The sequence below is a fragment of the Eretmochelys imbricata genome, chromosome 11 (genome assembly GCF_965152235.1).
Source record: "Eretmochelys imbricata isolate rEreImb1 chromosome 11, rEreImb1.hap1, whole genome shotgun sequence".
NCBI lineage: Eukaryota > Metazoa > Chordata > Testudines > Cheloniidae > Eretmochelys > Eretmochelys imbricata.
The window spans coordinates 63,913,215-63,940,692 of NC_135582.1; the positions used below are offsets into that span (position 1 = coordinate 63,913,215).

At 46.9% G+C, this 27,478-nt stretch overlaps 1 protein-coding gene across 3 annotated transcripts; it reads right to left on the minus strand.

Moving 5' to 3' along the window:
• Positions 1-4,585: 4,585 nt before the first annotated feature.
• On the minus strand, positions 4,586-25,892 carry IDH1 (isocitrate dehydrogenase (NADP(+)) 1). 3 transcript variants are annotated; one of them, XM_077829393.1, is made up of 11 exons: positions 25,770-25,888; positions 23,474-23,548; positions 22,138-22,265; positions 19,772-20,063; positions 17,599-17,704; positions 14,822-14,999; positions 13,620-13,771; positions 12,937-12,972; positions 9,853-9,993; positions 8,675-8,837; positions 4,586-5,585 (listed from the first exon to the last, which is right to left on the minus strand). In XM_077829393.1, the coding sequence occupies exons 3-11, from the start codon at positions 22,257-22,259 to the stop codon at positions 5,492-5,494; spliced, it is 1,284 nt and encodes a 427-aa protein (XP_077685519.1). In that variant the 5' UTR covers positions 22,260-22,265; positions 23,474-23,548; positions 25,770-25,888; the 3' UTR covers positions 4,586-5,491. The 3 variants fall into 3 exon arrangements, with proteins under 3 accessions (XP_077685519.1, XP_077685518.1, XP_077685521.1); XM_077829392.1 differs by lacking the exon at positions 23,474-23,548 and having other exon boundaries at positions 25,770-25,892; XM_077829395.1 differs by lacking the exons at positions 12,937-12,972; positions 23,474-23,548 and having other exon boundaries at positions 25,770-25,892.
• Positions 25,893-27,478: the final 1,586 nt, after the last annotated feature.

Below are 27,478 nucleotides of genomic sequence, written 5' to 3' on the forward strand. Positions count from 1 at the left end.
GAAGTCAGTGGAGTTACCCCAATGCAAACATGGGCCCAATTCCTGCCTCTCTGACACCATCTGTGTAACTGCGACCAATGAACTTTGTACTTGTTAGTCTTACCTTTCCAGACTCCACTGTCTGCTCTCTAACGGATAGTCACAAACAACACTCCAGAAGGGAAGAAATAGCTTAAATATAAGGAAAAATAAGTTTAAATGGACCCTATTAATAGTGCCTCAATGTCATTGCAACACTTACTACAGTCCCTGCTGTAGGGCTATGGGCTCAGTCGGACGTCGGCTTCTAGAAAAGCCAGTTTGCAGCTCTCCAGCAAAACTACCTCCCAGATTGAGGTCATGTGACTCTCTAAAATCTTTGAGCAGATCTGGGCAAAATAGAGGACGAAAACAAAACAAAAATTCTGTCTGAAGTAAATGATTGACCACATGCTTCTCCAAAATCAAACCCCTGGCTGTTAATAGTCAATATGGTATAATCACTGCTTGTGACCTTGTGGTGGGGGAATGAATTTAAATAGTATGGCTTTATATTTAAAAAAATATTAACTTTTCTTCTGTCTTTGGGACACACACTGTAAGAGGCACTCATCTCTAGTGTCATTTGCTTCCTTCTCATAGAATTCTGTGAAGTACAGTAGTTTAATCTTTGTAAGAAAAGCATAAAAAAGCAGAAGTAAACAGGACATTTTTTTTAATCAGTCGAGTGATCTGAGTCAGGGTCAAGTGTCTTGGGCTGAGTTTCTGTGGATGTGCTGGGCGAATGCTGTCTTCTAGGAGAGATGTTCTTCCCCATAGTATCTCACTTGGGGGTTTACTGGGAACAATGCTCACACTTCCACTCTCCCTTCTCTTTATCTGAGACCACAGGGCTAGATTCTCAGCTTGCCTACATTGTCGTGCTTCACTTATTTCAACGGAGCTACAGTACTTCACCTGGCACCAGTTGAGACTCTGGGCCACGGACTCCAGTTTTTGCATGAGATTTAAAAAAAACCCCAAAACATGAGCACGGATCGTATCTAATAAATTATATATATCTCGGAGAGCGAGAGTGGGAGTAAAGCTAATTGTGGGCCCTGTGTTCACTTATGTGTGCAATACTGTGATTTCTATGTATTAAACCCTCCACTGTACTTAAGTTGCACTAACTCGGGGTTACTTTATCACCAAAATGCAATCCGAGCCTTGATCTTGGGACAGCAGTCATTCTAGTATTTTTGGCTCTGATTTTCTTTTAAAGCACTGTATTGCATCTGTTTTGCTGAGCATACACAGGATGGTCAACGGCCAGTTTTGAAACGTGGCCCATTTTCCTTTGCTCAGCCCTGTGGGGCAGAACCTGTGGATGTAACGTTGTGCTCTGTGCTACTAAAGCATTTTTCCAAATGTATTGCTCTGATTCCTGTCACTGGCTGTGATTCCAGCATGCACGCTTGGAAAGCAGTCACAGATTTTGGACAATACAGCCTTGAGTGAGTCATTCAGACTCACCCCTGGGTTTCACGTTGCCCAGTAGACAACATAGAGTGTGATTGCCCTTGAGTTTCCTGGTTTCTCAGGACTTTCTTCACTGCAGAGTTAACCTGAGCTCTGACTCAGGTATTGTCCACACACACAAACCTCTGACATGAGCGTGGTGGTGGTTCTTTCAACCTGGGCTACCTGACCTGCCCTAGGCTACAGGCTAAAGCCAGAGTGTTGCCCACAGTTGGGTGTGTAACCCACACACATTGCAGTGAGACCCCAGGTTCAACCATTCCAATATGACTAAAGCTCCAGTACCTTCCCATAATTCCCCCTGTGTGCTCAGAAGGACAGACAAGTTCTCCCATAATTCACTGGGCAGGAATCCTTCAGCAGCTCAGTTTCCTGCAGCGCTAAGAACCATGGGATGTCCCTAATGACACACGGGATTGCAGCACTGGTGAGCATGCAGTAAGTCAGGTAGGGCTTTGCAACGTGGCTGCTAGACCCTGGCTACCCTTGCAGTGAAGCCGTACCCTCGGTGGTAATGCCCCAGGGGCTAGTCTGCTGGGCTTTGGGGAACTGGTGCTGCTGGGTTTGACCTTCCTCTCTTCTGCTGGAGCCTCAGCAGGGGTTTCAGTACCTTGGGCTGGATTTTCAGAAGAGCTGAGCACCACCAGATCTAATGGAGGACAGAGGGGAGCCGTGGGTGCTTGGCCCACTCTGCTGTGGGCCATCCCTCACCTTATGTGGCAGTAGAAGGGGGCCCACTTTCTCCCATCACCAGCATTCTGCGTGGAGCTGCAGGGGGTTGCTGCTTCTCCCCTGCATGAGTGGCTACAGGGACTCCCAATGCTGACCACTGTGGCCAAGAAATAGGTGAGGGAGTGGCTGGGCTTGCTACACAGAGCCCCACCTTGCTCGGATGGTGGTGGTGAGGGGTGGTGGTGATATTAACACCCTGGGCAGTTCACCCCTCAGCGGTTGTCTCAGGCTGTCTGCAGACTCAGGCAGATATTACTGCATCAGTCACGTTTGGGCCACGTTTTCGAGGTTTTAATCATAACCAAGTGGGATAATGTTTTTAAATGAAAGCTAAGATTCTGTGCTCATCACATGACTCCAGGAGCTGGGGCCCTAGGCATGGGCATTTTAGTGTCTCAACATTAACGCTACCTGGCCTGTAAAGTGTATTTGATTTCTTGTCCTTTTACTGTGAGTTGCTTGGCTGCACGGTGGCGCTGCTAGGAGTGTTCCTACTATTGGTGTTTGTCTAGGCAGGCTGTTGAACTTGATCTTTGTGTGACCCTCCCACCTGCAGCAGGGGGCTGCTAATGTTTCATGAACCAGGCTGGAAACAGGTGGTACGACGAGTTCTGATTTAAACATTTTCCTGTGTTTCTCTTGCAATGGCTTAGCGCGTATGTAGTGAGGAGCCCCTAAATAGCGGTTACGTGAGCTGAAATGAACCCAGCTCTGTAATGCACTTTGGAATAGGCCGTGCACTCCTATAACTGGCCCTAGATACGCTTAACTAGCAGGTTCGAGAGCCACGTTTCAAATTGGTGGCACTTCATAATGTCAATGCTGCTCTCTAGATTAACCTGGACTATGCTACTAGCTGGTCAAATTTAGAATTGAGCATCCCCACTGCCTATATTAAATTAATTCACTTTCTTAACCAGTTCTTTGAGCATAGGTTTGGCTCCAGACTTTGAGTGTCTGTTTGGCTGGCTTCTGAGCCTGTTAGGTTGGTCAACAGGATTTACGCTGATGTAACTAAAGTCATAATCTAGTCCCTTCTGTTTTTATAGTTGCCATTATGTTGCGTTGTTGGGTACAAAGTCTGTTTTACTATTCTTGCTTACATTTAACTGCTGAAGACGTCAGAGAAACAGGGCGTATCGCATATATTGTTTCAGTTTACAAGGACAGACACTGGTGGGTGCTTTAGTCTCCTACAAAAATGCAAGTTTTGTATTCTAGAGAAAATTTGGGGTTTGCAGACCAGATTTGAATCTCCTTTCCCAAACCTACTGTACCCACTCTCTACACATCTACCATTCAAATCCCTTCAAGGGTCTTCTGCAATGCCCACAAATGAAGCAATTCAGAATCCCACAGAACTGAGCCAGCAAGCTGTGCACATGCCTAAAACGAATGACTGCATGATCGCATTGCTATAATTCTCCGTCTTCCTCGTCCCATCCTCTTCCTATTGTTTGCTATTACTGCTCATAATGTCACATCTGCTATTAGAGGGTACAATACCACCTGTTTGTTCTGTAAGATGCCTACTGCTTTTCTGCACTGTAAAAATGACCCATCATCTAAGCCTGGGAACTTTGTGCCTATGTGGCCACATGGAAATCTGTACTTTTGGGGTCTCTACTCCAACCCCTCACGTTACCTCCCAACTTCCACAGCCATGGTCATAGAATCCAGAGGTTTTGGTAGGCGAGGGGGGAACTACAAGGTAATCTAGCCCATTCCCCAGCCAGTGCAGGATTGTTCCATATTGCACATCTTCAAGTGTCGTGTCCAGTAGGGAGTTAAATGTGGAATGGGTGGGGCTCCCAGCACATTCCATGGCAAATTATTTCGCAGACTAATAGCTCTCATTGGCAGGCAATTTCTTAACTATATTCCATTGCTCCACTGACCTCTCTGGGGCTTCCCACTGTCACCAGGAGATTATCAGCAAAGGCCACAGAGCCTAAGAGAGGTGGGTGGTAGCAAGCAGCAGTCAGGCTGGGCGCCCTGTAGGCGTGATGAAATTGTGTGTTTGTATGTAACTAGGTCATAGGTAAAGAAGGAGCTGGGTAGGGCTTCAGCTATATTACATTGCGTAGTGCAGGGGTGAGCCAACTTTTTGGCCTGAGGGCCACGTCGGGGTGTGAAACCGTATGGAGGGCTAGGTAGGGAAAGCTGTGCCTCCCCAAACAGCCTGGCCCGGCTCCCTATCTGCCCCCCTCTGAACCCCTCACCCATCCAACCCCCCTGCTCCTTGTCTCCTGACTGCCCCCTCCTGGGACTCCCCACCCCAAACTGCAGTTGAACAGATTTATTTTGGATAGTTCTGTTTTACACACACAGACGCGAGAGAGAAGAGACAAGAGAATGTTAGTTCTGGTTTTATTTTAGTCCGAACAAATACCCTTCAAGGGGAAAAAACAAACCATGGCTGGAATAGTGTTTCACAATAGACCATAATGCTGAACATTGAAGTGTCACAACGATATAGGAGATTGAATGAGAAGCATTCAGCTGCCTGAAGAAAGCAGCTTGAGTAATTGCACCTTTATGAAATACATAGGAATTGTTACCTCCTACCAGTGCCCATGCCTCCCATATAGTAAGAAGGTTGTATAATGAAATACAGAGCATATTTCCCCCCCCCCATCCCACTACATCATGGGTTTAGTAGCCGTTCACCCTAGGGAACTGAAACAAGCTTCCAGCATTCATTAAGGGCGCTCTCTTTGCTATAGCTCTGATTCAAGTAACCCCTCATCACCAGGCTACTGTGCTCTGGCTGCCATTATCAAGGAAGTTGGTTTAATGCATTCATAAGGCAGACTATTGAAAAGATGGAGTTTACTGTACACAGTCAGTGGATGATGCGGGAGAGGAGAGGACTGTTCCAGTTTCTACGTCTGTTGTACTGTAGGTTGCCAGTGGCTGTACAGTAGGTTACCACTCATGCATCATCCTCTGGTTTTGAAGTGAGGCAGAAGGGGGTGGGGGGGGGGTGGGGGAAGAGGCAGTAGTGAGGGATAAATCAAGGAGGGAAGCCCTGGCCTGATTTGAATGTTGTTAGGTGTCCTACCACATTCAGATGGCTGGCGAAATAGACCCCCCACCCCCGCAGTTAATGAGTTAAAACAGGTTTTTAAACAGGTTTCATTTAAAAAAAGGTGAACATGTCAATTCTCCCAGCACTGCGAAATGTTACACACCGCAGTGTAAGCCAGTCATCGGACAGAGGCGGGCTTCTCTGCAGAGCGCTTCCTGACGGCTGAACTTACAGTTTGGGCTGCGAGGTTAGTTTCAGGCTCAAGTTTTCAGCAAGCTTCTCCATGAACTCAAAGGTATTCAAGTAATCAGAACGCTTCACGCTGCAGAGGGAAAAACACACCAAACAGCCACCTTAAGGCACTGATGCTGCCAAGCGGAAAGGGAAAAATGCTCTTCAGGCTTTGAGTTATAATGCTACTGAAGAAGTTGTATAAAACACTGATCAACTTATAGCGTGAAGGTTACTTCTGTGCAAGGGCCCTTGCAATATGAAGGGGAGTGTGACAGAGAGCTAGGCAACAACACCTATTGTGTTCTGGGGGGCAAGGCCCCTCCCTCAGCCTAAGGGGAGGAGCTACTGAGCCCAGGGCTCAAGCAAGTTTGGGGGAGAACAAATGAAAAACTGGGACAAGAGTGAGGTGTTAGAGCCAAAATCTGGAATCCAGAAGGGGACACCAAGCAGAGAACCCTAGACAGCACCCACTACTCCTTCAAGGTGTCTAGGGAGCCAGTGGACACAGCCCAGAGGAACTCTGCCCGGATGTGTGATCGAAGCAAGGAGTGGAAATAGACCCCACAATTGCAAAGCAACTTCCCATCCAGCATCCTCCTCCTGGTTATATAGATGGCCACCTTGGTCAGTGCTAAGAGGAGGTTGATGAGGAGATCTCTTGACTTAGTGGGGCCAGGATAGGGCATGCATAAATCAGGAGATGCGGGGAAAAGGGCAGCCAAACCTAAGGAGAAGATGTAGATGAGCACCAGGTTCTCCCCGATGCCACAAAATGGACAGGTGTCAAGGAGGGAGGTGAACCATGCCAGGTACACGGCCGTGCTCATGGCTCCATGAAGGAACAGCCAGCTTATATCCCCAGTCTGCTGTGGGACCAAGGTGGAACACAGGCTGGTCCACCAGGGATCCTCACCCTCCACAGGTGGTAAAAGGTCTTGCCACTTGGTGTCAGGGCAGGACATGAGGGTGAGGAAATGGAATGTGTGGAGCATGAGCGTGTACAGCTGTTCTTTAAGCATGGTTCAGAAACTAACCAACTGCAAGTCCACAACCGGCTCAGGTTACAGATGGGAGAGGACTGGGGTTTTGTGGGGCAGGGGCCTGATACGGTCCGGAGGGCCGGGGGTGAGGAGCACCCTCCTGGACAGACTGTGGCTGCAGCTGCATTCAGAATTCATGTAAAACAAAACCCAGAAGTAACCATGCTTCAACAGTCTCTAAAAGAGCTTACTGTCGCATTAGGAGAGTGTAAAACCCCCATCAGCACCTTTCAGCCAGAAGGATCAGCTATGTAGCCAGCAGCACTGAAATGAAGCCACTGCAGGAATGCAGCAGACATGCAGATAACAGTGTACTATGCTGGGTGCCAACAGTAAGGGAAGGGGGAAATGTTTGGACAAAAAAGAGAAGACTTTTCTCCTATGAAAAGTCCCAGGGGTCTTCTAGATCCCCAGAGCAGACAAGACATCACTTAAGGTCTCATCTACAAGACTTTCATAAAAAGAAAAGGAGGACTTGTGGCACCTTAGAGACTAACCAATTTATTTGAGCATAAGCTTTTGTGAGCTACAGCTCACTTCATCGGAGGCATTCAGTGGAAAATACAGAAGATGTTTGTTTTTATACACACAAATCATGAAAAAATGGGTGTCGATCACTCTCCTTACAATGTGTATGATAATCAAGGTGGGCCATATCATACACATTGTAAGGAGAGTGATCACTTTAGATAAGCTATTACCAGCAGGAGAGTGGGGTGGGGGGAGAGAAAACCTTTTGTAGTGATCAACACCCATTTTTTCATGATTTGTGTGTATAAAAACAAACATCTTCTGTATTTTCCACTGAATGCCTCCGATGAAGTGAGCTGTAGCTCACGAAAGCTTATGTTCAAATAAATTGGTTAGTCTCTAAGGTGCCACAAGTCCTCCTTTTCTTTTTGCGAATACAGACTAACACGGCTGCTACTCTGAAAGACTTTCATATTGTATCTACCTCAGAAAGGACTGAGTTGCTCTCCCCCAGATTTGAACCTGCAGCTCCTGTTTACGTATGCCATACCTAGTGCTTAGACTATTAAAACAACCTCTGCCTAGGATTAACAGCAGGACTGCTTTCCCTTTTACCTGTTTTGTTGTTGCTACTGGTCTTAGGCTATATGGCACTCTCCACTAACTGATTTATAATGAGAACGTGTATATTAGTTGCTTTGCCAGTAAAACAACATGCCCCTCCCGCCTACAGGCAATTCTCACCCATCCTTGGAAAAGTTGCAAGACTGGCTCTATTTGCATCAGGTATGTGGAGGCTTGGGCCACATATTACAGTTGATAGGGAGAGTGTAAATACAGTGGCCTGCCCAAGAGATTGTAGAGTCAGTTTTGAACTATACAATGCACAATTCTCTTCAATCCCTTGTTAACAGGTTAATACAGGACCAACTCACATTGGGCTTAGTTCTGTACTAGAATGTGAAGACAGTAGATGGACATGATGAGGGATCTGACTGGCCCTTTTTTACGTGCCTCACTTTGTAACTGTATTTGCAGCTCAAATGGTATGCAAGGCCATCCCGACACCCTTAACAAAAGATCTAGTTCACCACGTGAAGGAGAGAATGGTCAGAATTCTGTAGATGAATTGTCTGTAGGTTTTAGGAGGTGTAGAACCCGAGCCTTCATACTAGTGCAGTTCACACTTGTATTTAATAAAAGCAAGTGTCACCGTAAGACAGTTGTTCCACGGCAACTGTCTCGCAGTCTGTTCCGGTCAGCCTAGGCTCTTACACCATTGGCCAGACAGAATGGATTGAGCTACTTAGATTGTAAGCTCTTGGGGACAGGGACTGTCTCTTGACCATACGCAAACCACTTCAGCACTCTGACCTTCAGTCTCTCAGTCTGTAAAATAGGGCTAATGATGCTGACCTCCTTTGTGCAGTGCTTTGAGATCTATGTAAGAGCCAGCTACTCTGATTATTCTGTGCTTGTACAGCACCTAGCATAAAGGGGGCCTGGTCCATGATGGGGGCTCCTAGCTGTTACAGTAATACAAATAATAGTAAACAGTGGTTTTAAACCTACCCCCCACCAACCAGCCATGCACTACTGGTCACTACAGACTTTACCAGCAATGCCATGGACCAGTTTAAGGGCACTGCAGATACCGCATACTTACTTAGGTAAACCTTTAATGCAAGCAGCTAAGTCCTTTGTCATGAAGCCAGCCTCTATAGTCTCTACACAGACCTCTTCCAAGGCAGTGGCAAAGCTCTTGAGGTCAGCGTTGTTATCCAATTTAGCTCTGTGAGCTAGTCCTCTAGTCCAGGCAAAAATGGAGGCTAAAGGGAAAGCGAGTATAATTGTACTGCTGAAACAATAAGATGAGGCAGCACTGTAACAAACAACAAACAAGTACGAAATCCCCCAAGTAAGAAATGGAACAACTGCTGAAGGTTAATGAGAAACGCTGCATGTTCAGGGGAAATCTGGAGTGCGAACCGGAGTGACTTCATGTCACTGTCTCGCCTTTGTTTTTTAAAGCAGCCCCGTGTGCTATTCCGGATTTTTTTCATGCTCCAGTATCTCTTTCGCTCCTCTCCCTGGCACAGGATGGAGATGAACACAGGCCAATACGAAGAGCTACATGCAGTTAAAACTTATAAAAACAAAGTTATTAAATACCATGCAAGCTGGAATCGGATTACGTCCCCAGAACACGTTACACTCATTCTCCGGGCAAGTGCAGATGATGTTTCAGCATGATTTTATAGGGCTTGTTGATACACACACGTAGTGCGCGGCCAGCTGGGGAGTGAATCTATCCTGCAGGAGCCTGCCACGTGCTAAGTGCCCATGTGGACCCTGCTGCCCTGCACTAAACATTGCTAGTGTGTTTAAACTACACAGGAGTAGAATAAAGCACACGAGGAAACTCTTTCGAGCATAACACCAGGGTCCACATGCACAGGGTAGATTTACATCCCGGCTTGCTGTGAACTAAGCGTTCACATAGACAAACCTACACTCTGCTCACTTCTGCTTATCAGCTGTGTATAGCTATTTTATTTGAAAGTAAAACAACCCAGTGGTGCCATTACTAGACCATTAATGCAGGGATGTCAGAACACCTCATAGATGAGATTGTGTATATGATTCATTGCTCCCATCCAGTCAGTTCCAAGCTGCTTGTACTGTACACTGCGGAAGTACCACATCAGATGCACAAATTATCACACAACTAACATGGGTGGTATTCTGTGATGCAGGAATTTGCAGAAACAACAATGCGGGTGTTCTCAGTTTTAACTCCTTCTTACATGTAGCAATCAGTCAGAGAAGCCCGAGGCATCTTACCAATGGGATTAGTGGAAGTTTCTTCACCCTTCTGATGCAAGCGATAGTGACGTGTCACTGTGCCATGAGCAGCTTCTGCTTCCACTGTCTTGCCATCTGGGCAGATCAGTACGCTGGTCATCATCCCCAGAGAACCATACCCTGCAGGTTATAATCGAATGGGTCAAGTCTTCCTCTGAAAACCCTGACGTGCTAAAGCTACACCACTCTGCCAAGCCACAAGGGAAGCCAAACAGACACAGTATTCCTGAATACCAGCCAGACATTAAATACTAAAACACCCACTTGTTCAGTTCTGACTTAGGAAGCTGCTCCCAAGTGTCTGAATAATAAAAGTTATTCACCAAAGCCACTAGAAAACTGCAGACATTTTGCCCCGTTTCAAGCAAATACATATTCACCATAGCCAGCCACTTTTTTACTACCAATGAGCTCATAGTCTGCGAGCACCTCTCCTCTCCCATTGACTCCCAAAGCTCTGAAATAAGAGTCACCCAAAACTGCAAGGCAGCATGGGAAAGGGATGGGAGCAGCAGGGCTGTTTAGCAATTGGATTTTGCATTTCATTTCACACTTGCTGGTCCCAACAAGAGGAGAAATTCAGTTCTCCCAAGAGAGAGATTTCTCCTAGGGGAAAAAAAGCAATGAGCCTCGGAAAAGCTAGCTGCAGTGGGAGGAACGGAAGATTTCCTTATTGGGGGGAGGGGGGAGGGTGCAGAGATAGGAGTGAAGGAAATGAGGGGAGGCAGGGAGACTTGGCTGGGGGAGATGTGGGGAGCCAGGTCCAGGCTGGGTTCCTACCTGCTCCCAGGCCCGTTCCAGTCCCTCTGAGTCCTGCTTCCTGGCTCAATCCTGGGCTCTGCTGCAGCTGCTCCAGCCCCAGTGGATCCTGCTCTTGTCTTCCCCCACCCCAGCGTGTGCGAGTTTACATGGGGGCAGAGCCCCCACAATATTTCCATTGTGGCGCACTCCTCCTGCCCCGCTTCCCAGCTCCGCTGCCCTACTTCTTATCTGTTCATGTATTTTGCTGTCAATCCTTATTCCTAAGGTGACCGCACGTCCTGTTTTGAGCGGGACAGTCCCTTTTTTAAGCCATGTCCCAGCTGTGATGACTTTTTTTGGCAAAATTGGGCATTTGTCCTGTTTGCTCTTGCCAATTGATCATCAGCTGGCAGGAGCAAATGGGACAATTGCTCATTTTTGCCAAGAAAGTGGGGCGTGCACTCCTAGTGGGGCGCAGAGGAACGTGCGGGGGGTGAGCAGCGATGCCACCCTGTGAGGAGGGGAAACAGTGTTTGCGCAAGCAGCGATGCCAGCTGTGTGGGGGCAGGCAGGGTTTGGGGAAGCAGCGACGCCAGCCGCGTGGGCGGGGCGGGGGTGAGGGAACAGGGCTCAGGCAAGGAATGATGCCAGCCCCACACGGGGAGCAGGCTGGGCTTGGCAAAAGCCCTAGATGTGGGAGAGGCAGGGCTCAGGCCAGCAACTTGGGTCAGCCCTGTGTGTGGAGTAGAGTGGGGCCAGGCACAGGCCAGCCCCAAGTGCGGTGGGCAGGGCTCAGGCAAGTGGCTTGGGCCAGCCCCACGTGGTGTCCTGTTTTCCCTTTGGGAAATATGATCACCCTACTCATTCCCCACATTTATCTTGTCATGGTCATCTCCATTCCTACAGAAAGGTTCCATCAGAAAAAGGGCTTTGGGGGTGGGAGGAGAAACTTGCTCCTGTACAGAGATTTAAGTTTCTGTTCTACGCCACACCTGATCATCTGGGGTAATCTGGGCCAGGTCCTCCACTGGTGTCAAGTGACATGGTCTAGGAATTTCAATGCACTACACTTGCGTACACCAGCTAAAGACCTGTCTAACATAATAAGACTCTGATTTTACATGCCATCTCCTTGGGAGGATCTCAAGCCACTTCCGAAACATGGATGAGTTCTGCTTTGCAACCTCTGTGTGCTAGGCGAGTATTATTCTCCTCCCCGATTTAGAGAGGAATAAAGACTGAAGGGCTTGCCTAATGTCACATGGACCCAGGGGCACTGATAGAACTATAGTCTCTTGACTTCCTGTCCTCTGCCTTAGCCACATGTATGGCTGGATTGATGCACAGGCAAACCAAGCACATGCCTAGGACCCAAATTTGTGGGGGCAGAGGGTTACAATCATAGGCCAGTGTCCTCCTCCTCCAATGCCTTGCCCCACCAAGGGGGCACCAACCACCCTTCACCCTGGCACCACAACCCTAATCCTGGCCTAGCATGGAGGGGAGACCCCAGGGGCAGAGGAGAATGCAAGTCCACCCCGCTCTCACTCTGCAGCAGTGGTTCCTGTCCCACAGGTCTAGGCCTGGCTCCCCATTCCGGACATTGCACGTTGTGACCACATTGCGACCTGGTGCAGCATCAGTCAGGTTTGGCCCAGCCGTCTCACTCCGCCCCTGTCATGACAGAGGGGCAACCGGACCGAACCTGAGTTGTGCTGTAACCTCATGCACCAGGTCACAATGCCTGGAGCAGGGCCCAACCCCACGGGACAGAAACTGCCATGGTGGGGTGAGTGGGCTCTCTCCAGTCCTACCCTCCAGTGCCAAGGGTGACCAGACAGCCGATGTGAAAAATCGGGACGGGGGTAGGGGGTAATAGGCTCCTATATAAGACAAAACCCTGAATGTCAGGACTGTCCCTTTAAAACTGGGACACCCTGGTCACCCTACCAGAGCCTCCCCTCTGCACTGGGCCAGGAGAAATGTATGTTTGCTTAGGGTCCAGTGATGGGTTAATCCAGCCCTGACCACAGGGGGCAGAGGCCATTCTTCCTTCCCCTACATTCTTCAGCATGTAGGGTCCCAACATGCAAAGTCCCAGTGCATGGAACAGGTGTTCCATGAACCTTAAAACTTATGGGATCAGGCTCTTACACTGGGTTTGAGTGCTCCTTCCCACAGACAGAGCCACAGATGAGAGCCTGAGGAAACGGAAAACAAAACAAACAAACAAAAACACAAAACCTGTTTTCCTGGTGCCATGCCCTCTGACGGAAGGAGCTTGTGGGGATGTAAAACTGGGAGCTCATGTCACGTTCTCACCTTCCAGGTCTCTGAGATCTGGGTCACTGGAAGCTTCTTGGGGCAAGGAACAAGGATCCCTCTAAGTTTTGTGTGAGGCAAAATTTGCTGATGGTGCTAAAGAAAGAACACTACTCAACTGACGTTCTTCCTGCGAGTGCCACACATAAGCCAACAGGCCACATCTTTGTGTAGGATTCTTACCAAGAGCTATGAATTTTATTCACATCAATATCTATCTGGCTCTTGGCATTTGGGTTACATTTTTATGTCATTACAATTTCTTTTTTGCTCATGGGGCATTGAGCCAATTTGCTCAGGTGACCTTTCCATGCTCAGCTTTCACCACTGTGCCCTGGGTTAAGTCATGCAGGCATTTTGGTGACCAAATCCCAGCTATTGGGTGCAAGCACTTTGGGTTTAGAGCTATTAGTCGTTGTAGTACGGGAACAGCCATCAAACAGAGAAGTCTAAATAGAAGATGGATGTACTCTGCCAATTGAGAGTCCCTTTTAAAAGCTAAGTTTGCATTTCATACTTAGTTGTCTTGAGTCTGTGAACTGCAAACAGTTCGGAGATAAAGTAGTGGCTCTAGGATAAGCATACGCACGGATACGTAGCATGATATGCTCCGTGTGAGGCTGGTGGCCTTCCTGTTCCAGCACGTTGCTGAGCTAAGCCTAGGTAACAGTAACAGGTCATACCTTGTGCCACAGAGTCAGACTGCACATCACCATCATAGTTCTTACAGGCCCAGATAAAGCCACCTTCAGATTTCAGGGCTTGAGCCACCATGTCATCAATGAGTCTATGCTCATACCAGATCTTCTGGGCTTCAAACTGGGGCCTGTATTCTCTGAAAAACAAGAAAACCACCAGGTAGCTTCTGGCAATTACAGTTCTAGTCAGTGCAACGTACAGGTGAAAGGCTGAAATCCTTAACTTCCATCAGGAAATGGGAGAGGAAAGAGCCTGTGGGCTGAGATGAAGATGTTTATGTGCCTTGAACAGCACCTGAAAAGACAGGATGTACATAATACATTTTGCTCCTGGTTTTATAGGTTTTTATGAAGCATGCATATAAAGATGGCATGTCACCAGTCAAAGGTGGGAGGAGGAGGGGAGAAGACAACCAATGGCTGAGCTCCTCAAATATGTGACAAAGAGCAAACATAAATTAGAGGAAACACTGTTAAAAGAATTTGTCTCAAGAATTCAGCTTTGAGAATCAGTAGGCCCAATGGTGTTCTCTCTTACACTGAGACAAATCAACAGCAACTCAGCTGCATTTAAAGGGATTAAACTGGTGAATGGGAGGAGAATATGGCTCCATGCTTCTGACACCAATTTACAGTGAATTTTGTGTGATCTTATTTCTGGGGTCAATTGGAGTCTAATAATCAAGGACCTCCCTGGTTAATGAGGAGAGCTGTGGGACAAGATACTTTCTCTAAAAAAGGCCAACCAACAATTTACCAAAATCTAGACATATTCCCTCTTTATAACATAGGCCATTTAAGAGTATACATATGTACATTTTAAAGACACGAGATTTGCAGTGCTTTACTAAAAATTAGTGAGGTTCAAGTTCTAAAGCAATTCGTCAGGGATTTTCTGTGACTCCATCCAAATCTCCAAAGCTTTCTTTTTATCATCAATAGATGCCAGTGGAGATGGACACCAAAGCCTTGATTCAGGAGAGCCCTTAAGCACATGCTTGAGTGCCCCATCCTGGCTTCAATGAGAGCAGGGGGTGCTAAGCACTTCGTAGGAGGTGCTGAGCACTTCACAGGTTTGGGCTCTGAATTGACGGTGGGGGTTCACAAAGAATAAGAGAACCATCTTTCTACTACAGAAAAAATGCTCTGGAAGAGAAAAACTGGAAGTAACAATCTGTACTAGTTACTTTTCATAGATCTCCTGAAAGATGTCTTTAAAGTGTCCATCATATTTCTTCAGAATGGTGTTCTTGGTGCTCAGGTACAGGGGCCAGCCTTTAGATAATGCCATCTGGAAAGAACTGTGTGCAAAATCCCTGATGGAGTGGTCAAGGTTATACATTCCCATAGCTACACCACCACAGCCTATCAGCAAAGGGAGAAAAGAGAACAGTAAATAAGAATTAACTACAACACTGGCTAAAAATCCCACCCCATTTCTGACAGCATGCTATAGAATTCCCAGCCAGCAGGCTGGAATCCTCCTCGGCAGTCTGTCTTTCCTGATGCAGTCCTAGAAACTGTGAAGTATAACAGGATGGAATTCAGTTACAAACAATAGGACTCTTCCCCCACACATGCATGATTTATCTAATTCTCTCAGTGCTGTGAGGCATGGATCTCGGCATGGTTCCTGGTGGATCTTTAAGCTTAAGTAACTTTTTACATGGCTGTAGGCCAGATGTAGTTTCCCTCAGTGACTCCTAACTATGGTCCAGATCACCACCACTCAGAGAGGGGGAGAAAAACAAAAAAAAACCCCAAACCATGGAAAAGGGTTCTGGGGAGGAAATTGCTGTGGGAGATCCTACTTCTTTGAGGTGGTGGTTTAACCATTGGCAATGTGGACAAAGGCTGTGGGAGTAGCTCCGTACTTGGTGGGTCCCGGGACTCACTGCCATCTGTGGAGGCCCTGCATCTCTTCACTGGCTCGGACCTCTGTGTAGCCTCTCCTGGCTCCCTGAGATAACAGGTTCATGGTCACCAGGCTGCAAGGAAGGCTCTCCTGTTTGTAGAACCCCCATAAGGGCTATAGTGAAGAGACAACACAGCCTTGGACAGTGTTCTGACTAGGTTGTGCACGGCCTGTGTATATCTGAGGGGAAAGGAGGGAAATTGTGCATGTCCTCCATTCCACAGTTTGTAATCCCTTCCTCAGCACGGACCCTGGGAGGAGGAAGGAGAGACCTGCTTGTGGGCCAAGCTAGCATTCTAAGATACATTAACGTTCCCTAATTTCCTATTTAGTCTGAAGTACATACATAAAACTGTGTGTGGCATATAGAAGTGGAATCACCCTTTGAAGCAGAAACAACTATATCACAGAGAACTCTGGTGATTTTACTGAGAACAACAGGAGCTACGGATTTAAAAATAAGTACAGAGCCAGTCAGCCACGGAAACACAATTCCCCCAAACTCTCCTGTCATCTTGTCTGGTCAGAAGAACAGAAGGTTAGGCTTCACAGCAGCATGCACAGCCCCTTCCCTCTTCTTTGAATTGTGAAATATACTAGAGGCTGTTGTATCTGCCATGAGTTTGATCGAAACTAGACACACTGGAATGGTCTTCCTACTGTTGACAATTACCGAAATGAAAAGATTGAGGTTCCTGGGCCTGATTAAGTCAATGACAAAATCCCACCGACTTCAATAAGGCAGTTCCCACTGACTCTAGGAGAGTCTTCGCGTTGACCTCAATAAGAGTTGGTTGGGGCCCTTAGTGAGAAACCTGAAATGGGCTCATTCTTATCCAAATGCCTTAGACCTTCACTATCATTTTCAAAGCCAAGTTACCACTGGCTTAAATGAGAGGTTTCCCTGGGTCTGCAGGATTGATTCCAATTTGAAATGTTTCACTGGCCACAGTATTTTTCAGTAAATTTTCTTATGACGATATCCCTCATTTGGAAACCCAAAACATAATGTTGGAAGGAGTGCCTCGTAAGATAACTGAACCACTGCCTATGTGTTTTCCTGGTAATGACAGAAATAGTTGAGTCTTATTACAGAGGTACCTGGTGGTAATTGAGGAAACAGCCAGACCTTTTCATGACTGAAGCAGGTTTGATTATTTGTCACAAAAGCCAAGTTGTTTTAAGATGACATTGGCTGTTGTTAAGAAGCCAAACCCAAGTATGTTGGAATAGGATCCAAGAATACAAATCACCAGTCTCCATTAGTCATAGCATCCAAATTGGCACCCAGCCTGCCATGCTTAGTGACGTACAGAGCAGAATGGGATTGACTACAAGGTCCTCCAAAGAACTTTTAGGGCTAGGGGTCTCATAGCTACCAAGTTTTGTACATCCTCAAGTGTAACATTTTCATGAAAATAATTTAGAGAAGATAATTTGCACATCTGTACATAATTCACATATAACCATAAACTTCATGTTCAACACAACTGCATGGCGTAGTGCTGGTGAAAGGCATTTGATTGACTGCCTTGGTGAACAAAGTGCTTTGTTTATCTAGAATGCAGCAGCAGGGCTGGGAACCCACACACTACCCTGCCAGCATGGCTCAGCCCTGATCTCTGGGGAGGGGATTTCCTCTAGGAGTAACAGAAGTAGTTCATTCTCCAAGCAGTTTTCGGCAGATTCTGTCAAAAAGCCAATTAGTCCAAAGCATGGTGGTGAGTTTGCGATGTGAGAATTTCTCTCTCTGTTATCAGTGAAGGGCAGTGTCTGACATAGCTACCAGTGGCCCAAGTGTCACACAAGATGCATGAGAAGTGGTAAGTCTGGTGTGCATGTGTGTTCTGTATTGTGTTTCTTTGCTTTATGATTTCCAACAAAACTGAATTAACTTTCAGCGCTGGAAAGTTTTCCTCCCCTCCCACACAAATGAAACAGGCCTATAAAAGTATAGCTGCTGTATCATGCCGCGAATTTGACACACCCATCAACTTGAATCATGCCAAATACCAGTTGCAATTACAGCTTTTGTGACACCATACATACCTTCAAAGTTATGGACCAGATAGGTCACTGGTTTACCGCCATCTTTTGGTGTGTAAGTCATCTCTACTTTTCCAGGCCCAGGTACAACAAAATCTGTTGCTCTGTACTGTACAAAAGACAGAAGAGTTAAGTTTAGTAGTTTCATCCAATACACAGGTAAACTGCAAGAGAAATAGTCCTGTTTGGTCAAATAGCAATTCACATTCCTAGGAAAAATGTGGAAATAGATGCACGAAAAGAGCTGAAACATGCAGAAACTGACATTTTCCAGATGTAGATGACATTTTAAAGTGGCATGCCTCTAAAAATGTTATTAATATTCAGTGGGGGAGGGGGAAAAGGGATATTCTGGGAAATTCTATTGATTCCATTTCATAATTGGATTAACACAACTATGCACCAAACTACATTATCTTGTCAATGGCCGTGAATTATGCGACTAGTGTCTAGCCTTCCACTTGAGACCTGAATTCCACACAGGCCTAACTACAGTAACACTCAATCATTCTCAGGGATTTGCAAATGGGAGAAAACCGCCCACGCAGGCAACACACACCCTAAAAAAAAAAAAAAAAAAAAAAAATCACATGACTGTAAAACTTAGCTACAAAAAACGAATATCATCATCTTCCAAATTGCTGTGGGTAAACATCATTAGGTTCTTTTCAGGCTACTCTCCATTACAGCCTTCGAGCCTTCTCACCATTTCCTTGCTGACATCAGTAATGTTCTGTTCTTAAGATCTTCTGCAACTTCCCCAAGCTCTACGGCTTGCTGTTTTTCCTTTACCTCTTCCCATCTATTATTCCTTTCACTTTAATCACTTGCTCTGGCAAGTTTCCACTTCTTTTGCTTTATCAACATACTGTCTAGCCTACTGTAATTTCCACTGCCTACTTAATTATTCAGTGCTCTTGATTTATTTCTTAAAGACATAATACTAATTATTCTTTTTTGTGAGGTATGGGCTTGGCCATTTCTTTTTGCTCTTAGGAATTAGATACTTGGCTGTCCCCTGCATTTTAAGTAAGCGTATGACTTACCTAGCTCTTCTATAACACTCATCCATAGATTACAAAGCACTTTACAAAGAAGATCTATATCATTATTCCCATTTTACAAATGAGGAAACTGAGGTACAAATCTGCTATGACTTGCTTGACATCACACAGCAGGTGAGTGGCAGGGCTGGGAACAGAGCCCAGGTCTGACTTCCAGTCCACTACCCTTCCCACGGGACCACACAGCCTTCCACACCATTTTGTTTCACTTGAATAGCTTCAGAACAAAACAAAACTCAACCCTCCCTCAACCATTTCTGCACCGAGAGTGGAATCTCTGCGGACAATCACTCGAAGAAGGGACAAATGCTTTTTCACTAGGATGTCAAACTTTTAATTTAAATCAGGTGCTCAAATGACATGAGTTATTTGTAAGTCCAAATAAACAATAAAATGTCAAAAGAAAAGGAGGACTTTTGGCACCTTAGAGACTAACAAATTTATCTGAGCATAAGCTTTCGTGAGCTACAGATCACTTCATCGGATGCATCCCAGGCACAATCTAGAAAGTAACCAAGCAAGTGGGTTTTGTTGGTTTCGGGTTGTTTTTTTGCATGAAATGAGTACCTGGCTCTACAAAAGCTGCCCATGGTGGAAACAGGGAGAATGGAGAAGTAATTTGGATGTTGGGCTACCTGGAAGTACTTCAGACAATTTGACAACACTGGGACAAGAGGAAGGAAAAAATTTAGTGGTAGAGTCTCTTATACAGTCATAGCTGCAGTGGGGTGGGAGGAGGGCCTTGGGAACAGTCGCTAGAGACATTCTGTCTCTAGACGGCTAAAGTAGTAAGCTTGCCTTCGGGGCAGTTGGTAATTACTACACTCTTTAATAAGAAACAGTGCACTTTACCTCCAGCATAGGCTTCTGTATATTAGTAGAACTGCAGTAGCTCCAGTCATCGACCAGCTAATAAGCAGGAGCATGATGAGTGCATCTCCACCCCCTCGTGGATCTGTGCAAAAGCAGCTAAAATATGGCCCTTAAGAGATATCACATGCATATTGGGCACATGCTGTTTTGTACCAGACCTGTTCCCTGGGATAAGAGTGTTCACCTAAATAAAGTACAGATAAAAAGAAACAGAGAATGGCCCTAAAGTAGTAACTCACTTGGTCCCCATAAGCGTGACGGCCAATGATGATGGGTTTCACCCATCCAGATACCAGCCGGGGGATGTTTTTGCAGATAATAGCCTCCCTGAAGACTGTGCCACCCAGAATGTTTCGAATTGTCCCATTTGGAGACTTCCACATTTGCTTCAGCTTGAACTCCTCCACTCTCTTCTCATCCGGAGTGATAGTAGCACACTTGATGCCAACATTGTACTTCCTTATCGCTTCTGCTGCTTCTACTGTCACCTTGTCATTGGTCGCATCACGATGTTCCATGCCCAAGTCATAGCTACAAATAACCCCCCAAAATAATCAATAATCAAAGTCACCAGATGGATCAGTCTAAGATGCGTATGGTCCTACATGATAAAAATGGACAACACACACACAGTCCTAGAATTCTGTCATTACTGTTATCTACATTGAGCCAACCTGCACTCCAGCAGGAGTCAAAACAAGGGAAGGTAGATGGTCTTAACACCAGTATCTTCCCTCAAGATTTCTGCAGGTGAGGGTGCAGGGGTAGCTTTAGTTTATGGTTGAGGCTGTGTAGGAGCCCTGCCAACAGCATCTGCTGCAAGGATACATAGATGCCTGCATCCCCAGCTGCCTTGGCCATGCCCCATTCTCAGCTAGTACCCACCTGCTTTATGATCTCTGTCAACCTATCACCCTGGCAGCTCAAGTGAAGTTGTGGCTGTTTTGCATTGTTTCAGCCTTCCCCGATGGACTTTCCGTTATGGGGCCCTCTGCCTGCGTGCAAATCAGCATAAACCCTGAGTGAATTATACCCTTTTACTGCAAGCTTCTTGGGGCTGGGACTGTGGCTTTCTTTGCGTAATACATAACACTAAGCACACCAACAGGACTCCACAAACAATAATACCAGTGATGATGGAGTCAGCACACGGTTACACTTTAAAAGTACATCTGAACTTATTTCTTTAAAACAGTGGAGGGGAAAACGTTTACTATACTCATGACCGTTTTTATGAACAATTGTGCTTTGCATATTTGTCCTCAAAGTATAATCAGTTACGTGTAAAACAGGGCATTAATGTATCCACTGTGCTTGGGAAGACAGTCTCAGTCTTCTTCCCCACTTTTTAAGAATGGACACTCCTCCAGACAGCGTGTGTGTGCAGTAAGCTGCTAGGTTCCTGTAAGTTCCTCTTGGCACCAGCAAGCAGTAAATCTTGGGCAAGTAGGAGGTGGAGTCTCCAGAACAAAAGCAAACCGCTTTGTAAGTAGGGAAAAGGTCAGACTCGGTGGGTTTGACTAATGATTGACATCACTGAAGATCTCTCCATACAACTGGGAAAATAAAAACCCATGAACATTGCTGCTGCCACTGTAATTCTGACCTACTACTCTGAGGATAGGAAGGGAAGGAATAGCTCTTTATTTTGCTAAAATCAGTCTTGTAGGCAGTGTCATCACATTCCGATAGGTGTGATTTTTTTCCCCCTCCCTGTTTTCTTAAAAACTTGCTCCTATTTTTATTGTGGAGGTGAGCAAAGGTGGATGGATACAGTTTATGAAACGATGAGAAGTGTGAACAGTCACAGACTAATCCAAACACGGCTTAATCCTGTTCCATTCCCTGCAACAGCCCCTTTATACCACTCCAGCAGCCTAAATGGGTAAAAAGGCCCTGTGGGGAATTCCCCCATGTTGGCATAAGGCCAATGGGAGCCCAATACTATCATTCAGTAAAGCTGTCCGTGTAGGGATGTGCTGGGGACAGGGGGTTAAGGAGAAATCGCTGAAAAGCTCTGAATTCCAGCTGATTTAGGCTGCATAAAGCATACAGGCAGCTATGCATGCTGCTCTAACACTGGAGGCATCACTAGACCTAGAGCAGCCCAGAATTAAGGAGGGCCAAAGGTGGTAACTGAACACCTGGGCTCTGACTCCTGTGCTGTCCCTTCTAAGAGGCACAGCACAGTTTAATCCACTTACTGCTGGGCGTACACCGTGCAAGGAGACTGTCAGTGAAAGTGTTTGCAGGAATGAGGTCATAGCGAAGACATTTTGGCAAACAGGTTTCTCACCACAAAGCACTAGCTTTCAGTAGATGACTGAGCCCTTCCTGGTGGTCTTCAGAACCAATCATTTTGCAAACCAAGCAGAGGAGCACTGAGTGCTGGAGGGGAGACGTTCATGGGAGCCAGTTCTCTGACAAGGTATAAACCCCACATATACAAAAATATAAACCAATGCCCAACAACAGTAAATCAGCCATATACACTATATGTAAAAAGAACAGGACTACTTGTGGCACCTTAGAGACTAACAAATTTATTTGAGCATAAGCTTTCGTGAGCTAGAGCTCACTTCATCAGATGCATATATATGGTTACCTGTGCAGGTCCAGATCCACATATGGAAAAATCAGCTTTTCTTTAATCAGTTCCCAAATCACCCGAGTCATTTCATCTCCTTGCATCTCCACAACAGACCCTCCATGGATTTTTTTGGACATCTTGAACTAAATAAGATGTAAAAACAAACTAAACTCTCTCGGTATTAAGCAATGCACATTTTTATAACATGAACAGAAAAAAAAAGTCCCAATCCTACAAACACTAATCCTTTAGCAGTGTTGCAAACACTCATTTTATTGTGAATCTCCTGAAATGTGGTACTTTTCTTAAAGCCCCAGCTCCTGGATGCTTCTGATTAGGGGACAATCTCAACTTTCATGTACGTTTCTATCCTCGTGGTTGTGGAGAGAAGGTTGAAAATGTGCCTTAAGTGTCTCCCAAAGGCTCCAAATCCAGAAGGGAAATAAAGAGAGTTCAAAATTTATTAGTTAAAAAACCCTCATGATTTCTAAGCCAATCTCATGATTTTTGAGGGACAAGACTCACGATTTTTGAATGCTTAAGGTTGGTGATACATAGCCATTTTAGTAGAGATCAGCTCATCACTGCTCTTTTTCTCCCCTCCAGGAGTAAAATGTCACATTGGTACAGAAATGCCAAGGATATACAAATACAACTTGAATGTCTTACTTTTGGGATTAAAGTACTGGAACGGATCTGTTTTCTGAAAACAGAGTACTCCTAAAGTATTGGAGTCAAGGGTCATTAAAAATATTTTCCACCAAGACTCTATATGGCTCCTATTTGCATCTTGATCCTTGTCAACAAAAGGCACTATTCAAACACTTTATGCTCTACTTTCAAATGGCTACCATTGCTTGGTTACTACTTCTGGTTACACAAGAGCTATGACTTGGCAATTTTTTCTCAAACGCAATCCAGCAACATAGTTCTCATTAGCTATTTTAAGTTCTCAACTTAGATACAGGAAACTCATGTTTAAGGCCCCGATCCTGTAAACACTTATACCCATGCACAACCTCATGTACATGAGTAGTTTCACTGGATTCCATGGGATGGACTCACATGAGTAAAGTTATGCACAAGCATAAGTGTTTGCAGATTTGGGGCCTTAATATGTAAATACTGATCCTTACTGACAGTAAAAATTCTTTGCATTAGTAATTCTTATTCAGCATTCATGTAGCCAGTCCATTTTTAGACTTTTTTTATGTGAAAGTAATGGCATAATTAATATAAATATTTCATAATTGATACAGCAGCTTTCATTTGAGGATCTCAGAGCCATTTACAAACATTGCTTTGCATTCTTCGTCACAAGAAGCTTTGAGGTAGGAAAGGTGTAGCATACCTGTTTTACAGATGGGGAAAGCGAGGCAGGGAGGGTAAGTGACTTGCCCAAGGTCACACAGAGTCCGGGGCAGAGCTGGGAACAGAACAGAGAACTCCTGATTCAGTCTTGTGCTTCAACCACTAGATCATGCTTCATTTTTTTACTTCCTCTAAAAACCCACCTTCCGAAGTGGCAATAATTTGCAGCCTTATGCTACTAATAATCCCATCTGGACACATCAATTTGAATAACAACCAATCTGAAACATTTTAAAGGTAAACATTTTTTATTCTATCCAAAGATAGCGTCCTTGCCAATATTAGATATGGTTGCCTAGTTTTTATTACAAGCCACTATATAAATGGCCATTCACAAAACTTTGGCTGACTCATAGTAGGCTCAGCCCACACACATAAGTACTCCAGGCCCAATTTTCAAACATGTTTTTTCAGTGACGAGGAGGGAGAAGGGTCTTGTGATTATGGCACAGAATTACCGGTTAAAAGATTCTGTGTTCTTTTTCTGGCTCTGGGTGACTTTAGCAATTCATTTAGACCAACACTTTCAAGAAAGAGGCCATTGATTTTGGGGCGTTTGAAAAGTTTGTGAGCCCAGAATAAGGCAACCAAAAGTGATCATTTTTGAATGTTTGTCTGCTACCCACTCTAGCCTTTGTCATCAGTAGAAAAAAAAATTAAAAGATGCATTTAAACATGTTAACTAACAACATTTTCCCTAGTATGGCTATGGCGTATGAGCCTCAGTTCCCCCATCTGTAAAACAGAGACAATAAAACATGTAGACACCTAAACACTGATTTGAACATCTACACATGGGATTTGGCCATCCTATTAAGAAGCTCACCTCTGACAGTCAGTTACTTCACTGATCTCTCCCTTTCAGGTTTCTCACATTCTTGCCACAGAGCATGGACTTTAAAACAACATCCTCTCCCCTTTCATATCCTCAGCCCGCACACCAAGCCAAAGAGGCCTGGATTGGACATTCCCAACACTCTTTCATTAGGAGAGGCTCATTGCATAGTGTAGTTGCTATTTACATTATTGCAAGTTACACAGTTCAAATCACATCCACGAAATGTGCAATGGTGCAGCTATGTCAGTGGCTGGAATCGCAGTGCTGGCAAGGTCTGAGATCAGAATTTGGTTGTGGATCTCGTGTGCCTGGGAAAGTTTTACCTGTTATATCAGTATAACTATGCCATTATAACTCCCTGCACAATCTTATTCTGGAAGAAGACTGGCTTTTTGTTGGTTTAGCTTAAACCCCTTCTAGAGTGAAATAACTAACCTCTCCAGCAAAAAAAGCCACTCATACAAGAAATGTCCACAGGAGAGGTTATTCTGGTATAACTATACTGGCTGAAATTCACACTTTAGGTTATACAAAGAAACAAAAGCATTTCCACTCAGACTAGGTCTGTATAATGTAAAAGTGATCTAAGCTAAACAACAGAGTCTCACTCTGAAGCTTTTGTTTGTCATGAAGCAGCTGTAATTGGATATTACATTTGCAATCCATGAACTGTCACTTTGTATTTTCCAAAGACTTACAAATCATACTCTCGACAGCGACTCAAAATGAAGTCATTTAAAGGTGCACCTTTTGAAAAAACCAAACACACTGTACACTTCCCACCGGCAGAAAGAAACCCTGCGCTCAGCCGGTTCCTGAGCAGGGACAGCCTTGACAGGCCCCCGCACCCTCACCCACCCCCGGGAGAGAATGTCAGACACCGGGACACGATCGACATCTGCAAAACAAATCTAGATGCGGGCCGTTTGTAAAACCCAAGGGGCGCAAGTGTCCCTATGCCACTCTGGAGCTAAGGCGCCCGCTTTAAGGGAGGCCAGATCATGGCTTTCAGCCCGGGTGAGGGGCGGTTTGTTTTACAGCTGCAGCTCTTGCTGGGGGGTAAAGTACAGAGGTCAGATAACAACCCCGTGTACTCAGGGGACAAAGGGGACCGTGCAAACAGACCGAAGGTAAAAGGTCTTCATGGTTGAAGTGGCGGAGGGGGGAAGGGAGGGAGGGGGCGGCTGGCTGTCCCCCCCACCCGCGATCAGGCCCCCATTTCCAGAGAGAAGCCTGACCCCTTCCTCGCCACGTCGGCCCAGCACCCACCCCGTCCCTCTCCGAGCCTGGCCCCCTCCCCACCGGGCTACCTGCCCCTGGGCCGGGCACCCGGGCACGGATCGGATCGGCCCGGCCCGCGGAGCCTCGGTGCCCCGCGGGCAGAGGGGGCCGCTGTCACTGACAGCCCCTCCCGGCCCGCCCCCGGCGCCCCGCTTACCTCGGGCTGTCAGGGGCTTGGGCAGCGCTGTCTCCGCACCCGGCCTGCTCCGGCTCCGGCTCCGGCTCCTGCTCCCGGTGCCGCGGCGCCTCTGCTCGCCGCCGGCCGGGCTCCCCCTGCCGGCCCCCGGCTCGCCCTGGCCCCAAGGGCCCGCCTCCGCCGGCCGCGCCCGCCAATGGCCTCGCCAACGGGCAGCCGCTGAGGGCGGCCCACGGGGGCGGGGCGGGGCCTGTCCTGCCGTGGGGCGGGGGGCAGCAGTCAGGGTGGGGGTGCTATGGGGGGAAAGGGGAGGCACGGGGAAAATGAGGCCCTGGGCGAGCTTGTATTTTGGTGGCCCTGGCCCTCGTGGACACGGAGTCCCCCCCCCCATTGCCCCTGTGGGCTCCCCACCCTCCTGCACCCCGAACCCCTGCACCTCCCTCCGGTGCCCAGGTGGGGAAAGGGCTCTGGGTGCTGGGAGAGCCGGCATTGCTGCTCACTCCCCCCGGGAACGCTGCTCCTCTGGGGTGCTGGGGGGGGGGGGGGGAATCGGGGAGCGACGTGGGGGCTCCCTGCGTCCAGGTCACTTTCCCCACCTGGGCTGCCTGAGGTGAAGGCAGAGAGCGGCAACTCCTGATGCTGGACCCGCAGCCCAGCCCAGATGGGGAAAGTGACCTGGATGCACCAGAGCACTTGGTGTTGCTCCTCGTTTTCCCCCCTTACTGCCCCTTAGGAGGGTGAGCAGTAGCTGTGTTGCATCACCATTTGCCTCCCCCTTACTCCCCTGGGAGGAAGCAGGGAGAAATCTGGGTGCTCCCCGCCCCCAGTGCAGCACTCCCCTGCCAGCCAGGAGCAGTTTTTGACTCCACATGGGTAGTCTGCACCTCTGCACTACTGCACAGCACCCCCTTGATTATGGCACCCCGGGCGGTCGCCCAGGTGGCCCACCCCTAAGGCCGGCCTTGGGGAGACAGCGGGGGGAGGAGGAAGGAGAAGAGAAGGAAAGGGAGGTAGAGGAAAGGTGGGAGCAGAGGGAAGGGGGAGGCAGCAGTGGGAAGAAGGGAGGCCAAGGCAGGCAGATGCTCCCACAAAGGTTATACAGTTACTCAGGTGCGGCTGAGGTCCCGCCAGGGTTTTGTATCCCCATGGGTTACCAGCCAAGCCCCTCAACCCCTCCATTTCAGACCATAGCCCTGTGGTCCTGTGTCGGGCTGTAGGGCAGGGGTAGTCAATTATTTTTTGGCAAGGTTCAAATTCTTGGTCAAGGTCCAGACTCCAGAGAAAAGAAAACAAATCATAATGATAAGTAAATAAAAAGCATCTAGCGGTCTGGATTTGGCCCCATGGTCCACCTATTGACTATCCCCTACAGCAGGGATAGTCAATCAGACCCCAACATCAGTTTTCAGTGTCTAGCCCTGCCTTTCACAGCTCTGCCCACAACCCAGCTTTCATTCCTTCCTATCCCTCCTCTCACTCACTTTTCTCTGCTGGGGCCTCCTGTCAACCTGCTCCCTTTGGGCCAGAATCATCTCTGTACAGACCTTGGCACAGGGGTTGAGAGGAGGTGAATTGTCTCCCGCATGTCTTGGGGCTGCTGGGGGTTGGGCCAGTGCATGGTGCAGGTTAGGATAGCTCTGAAGGCAGCCGTAACTCATGCCACCACCCGCTTGAGCTTTGCACTAGCTGGGGAATCATTGGGCTGTAGAAATGCCTTGGCTGTGCCAGCT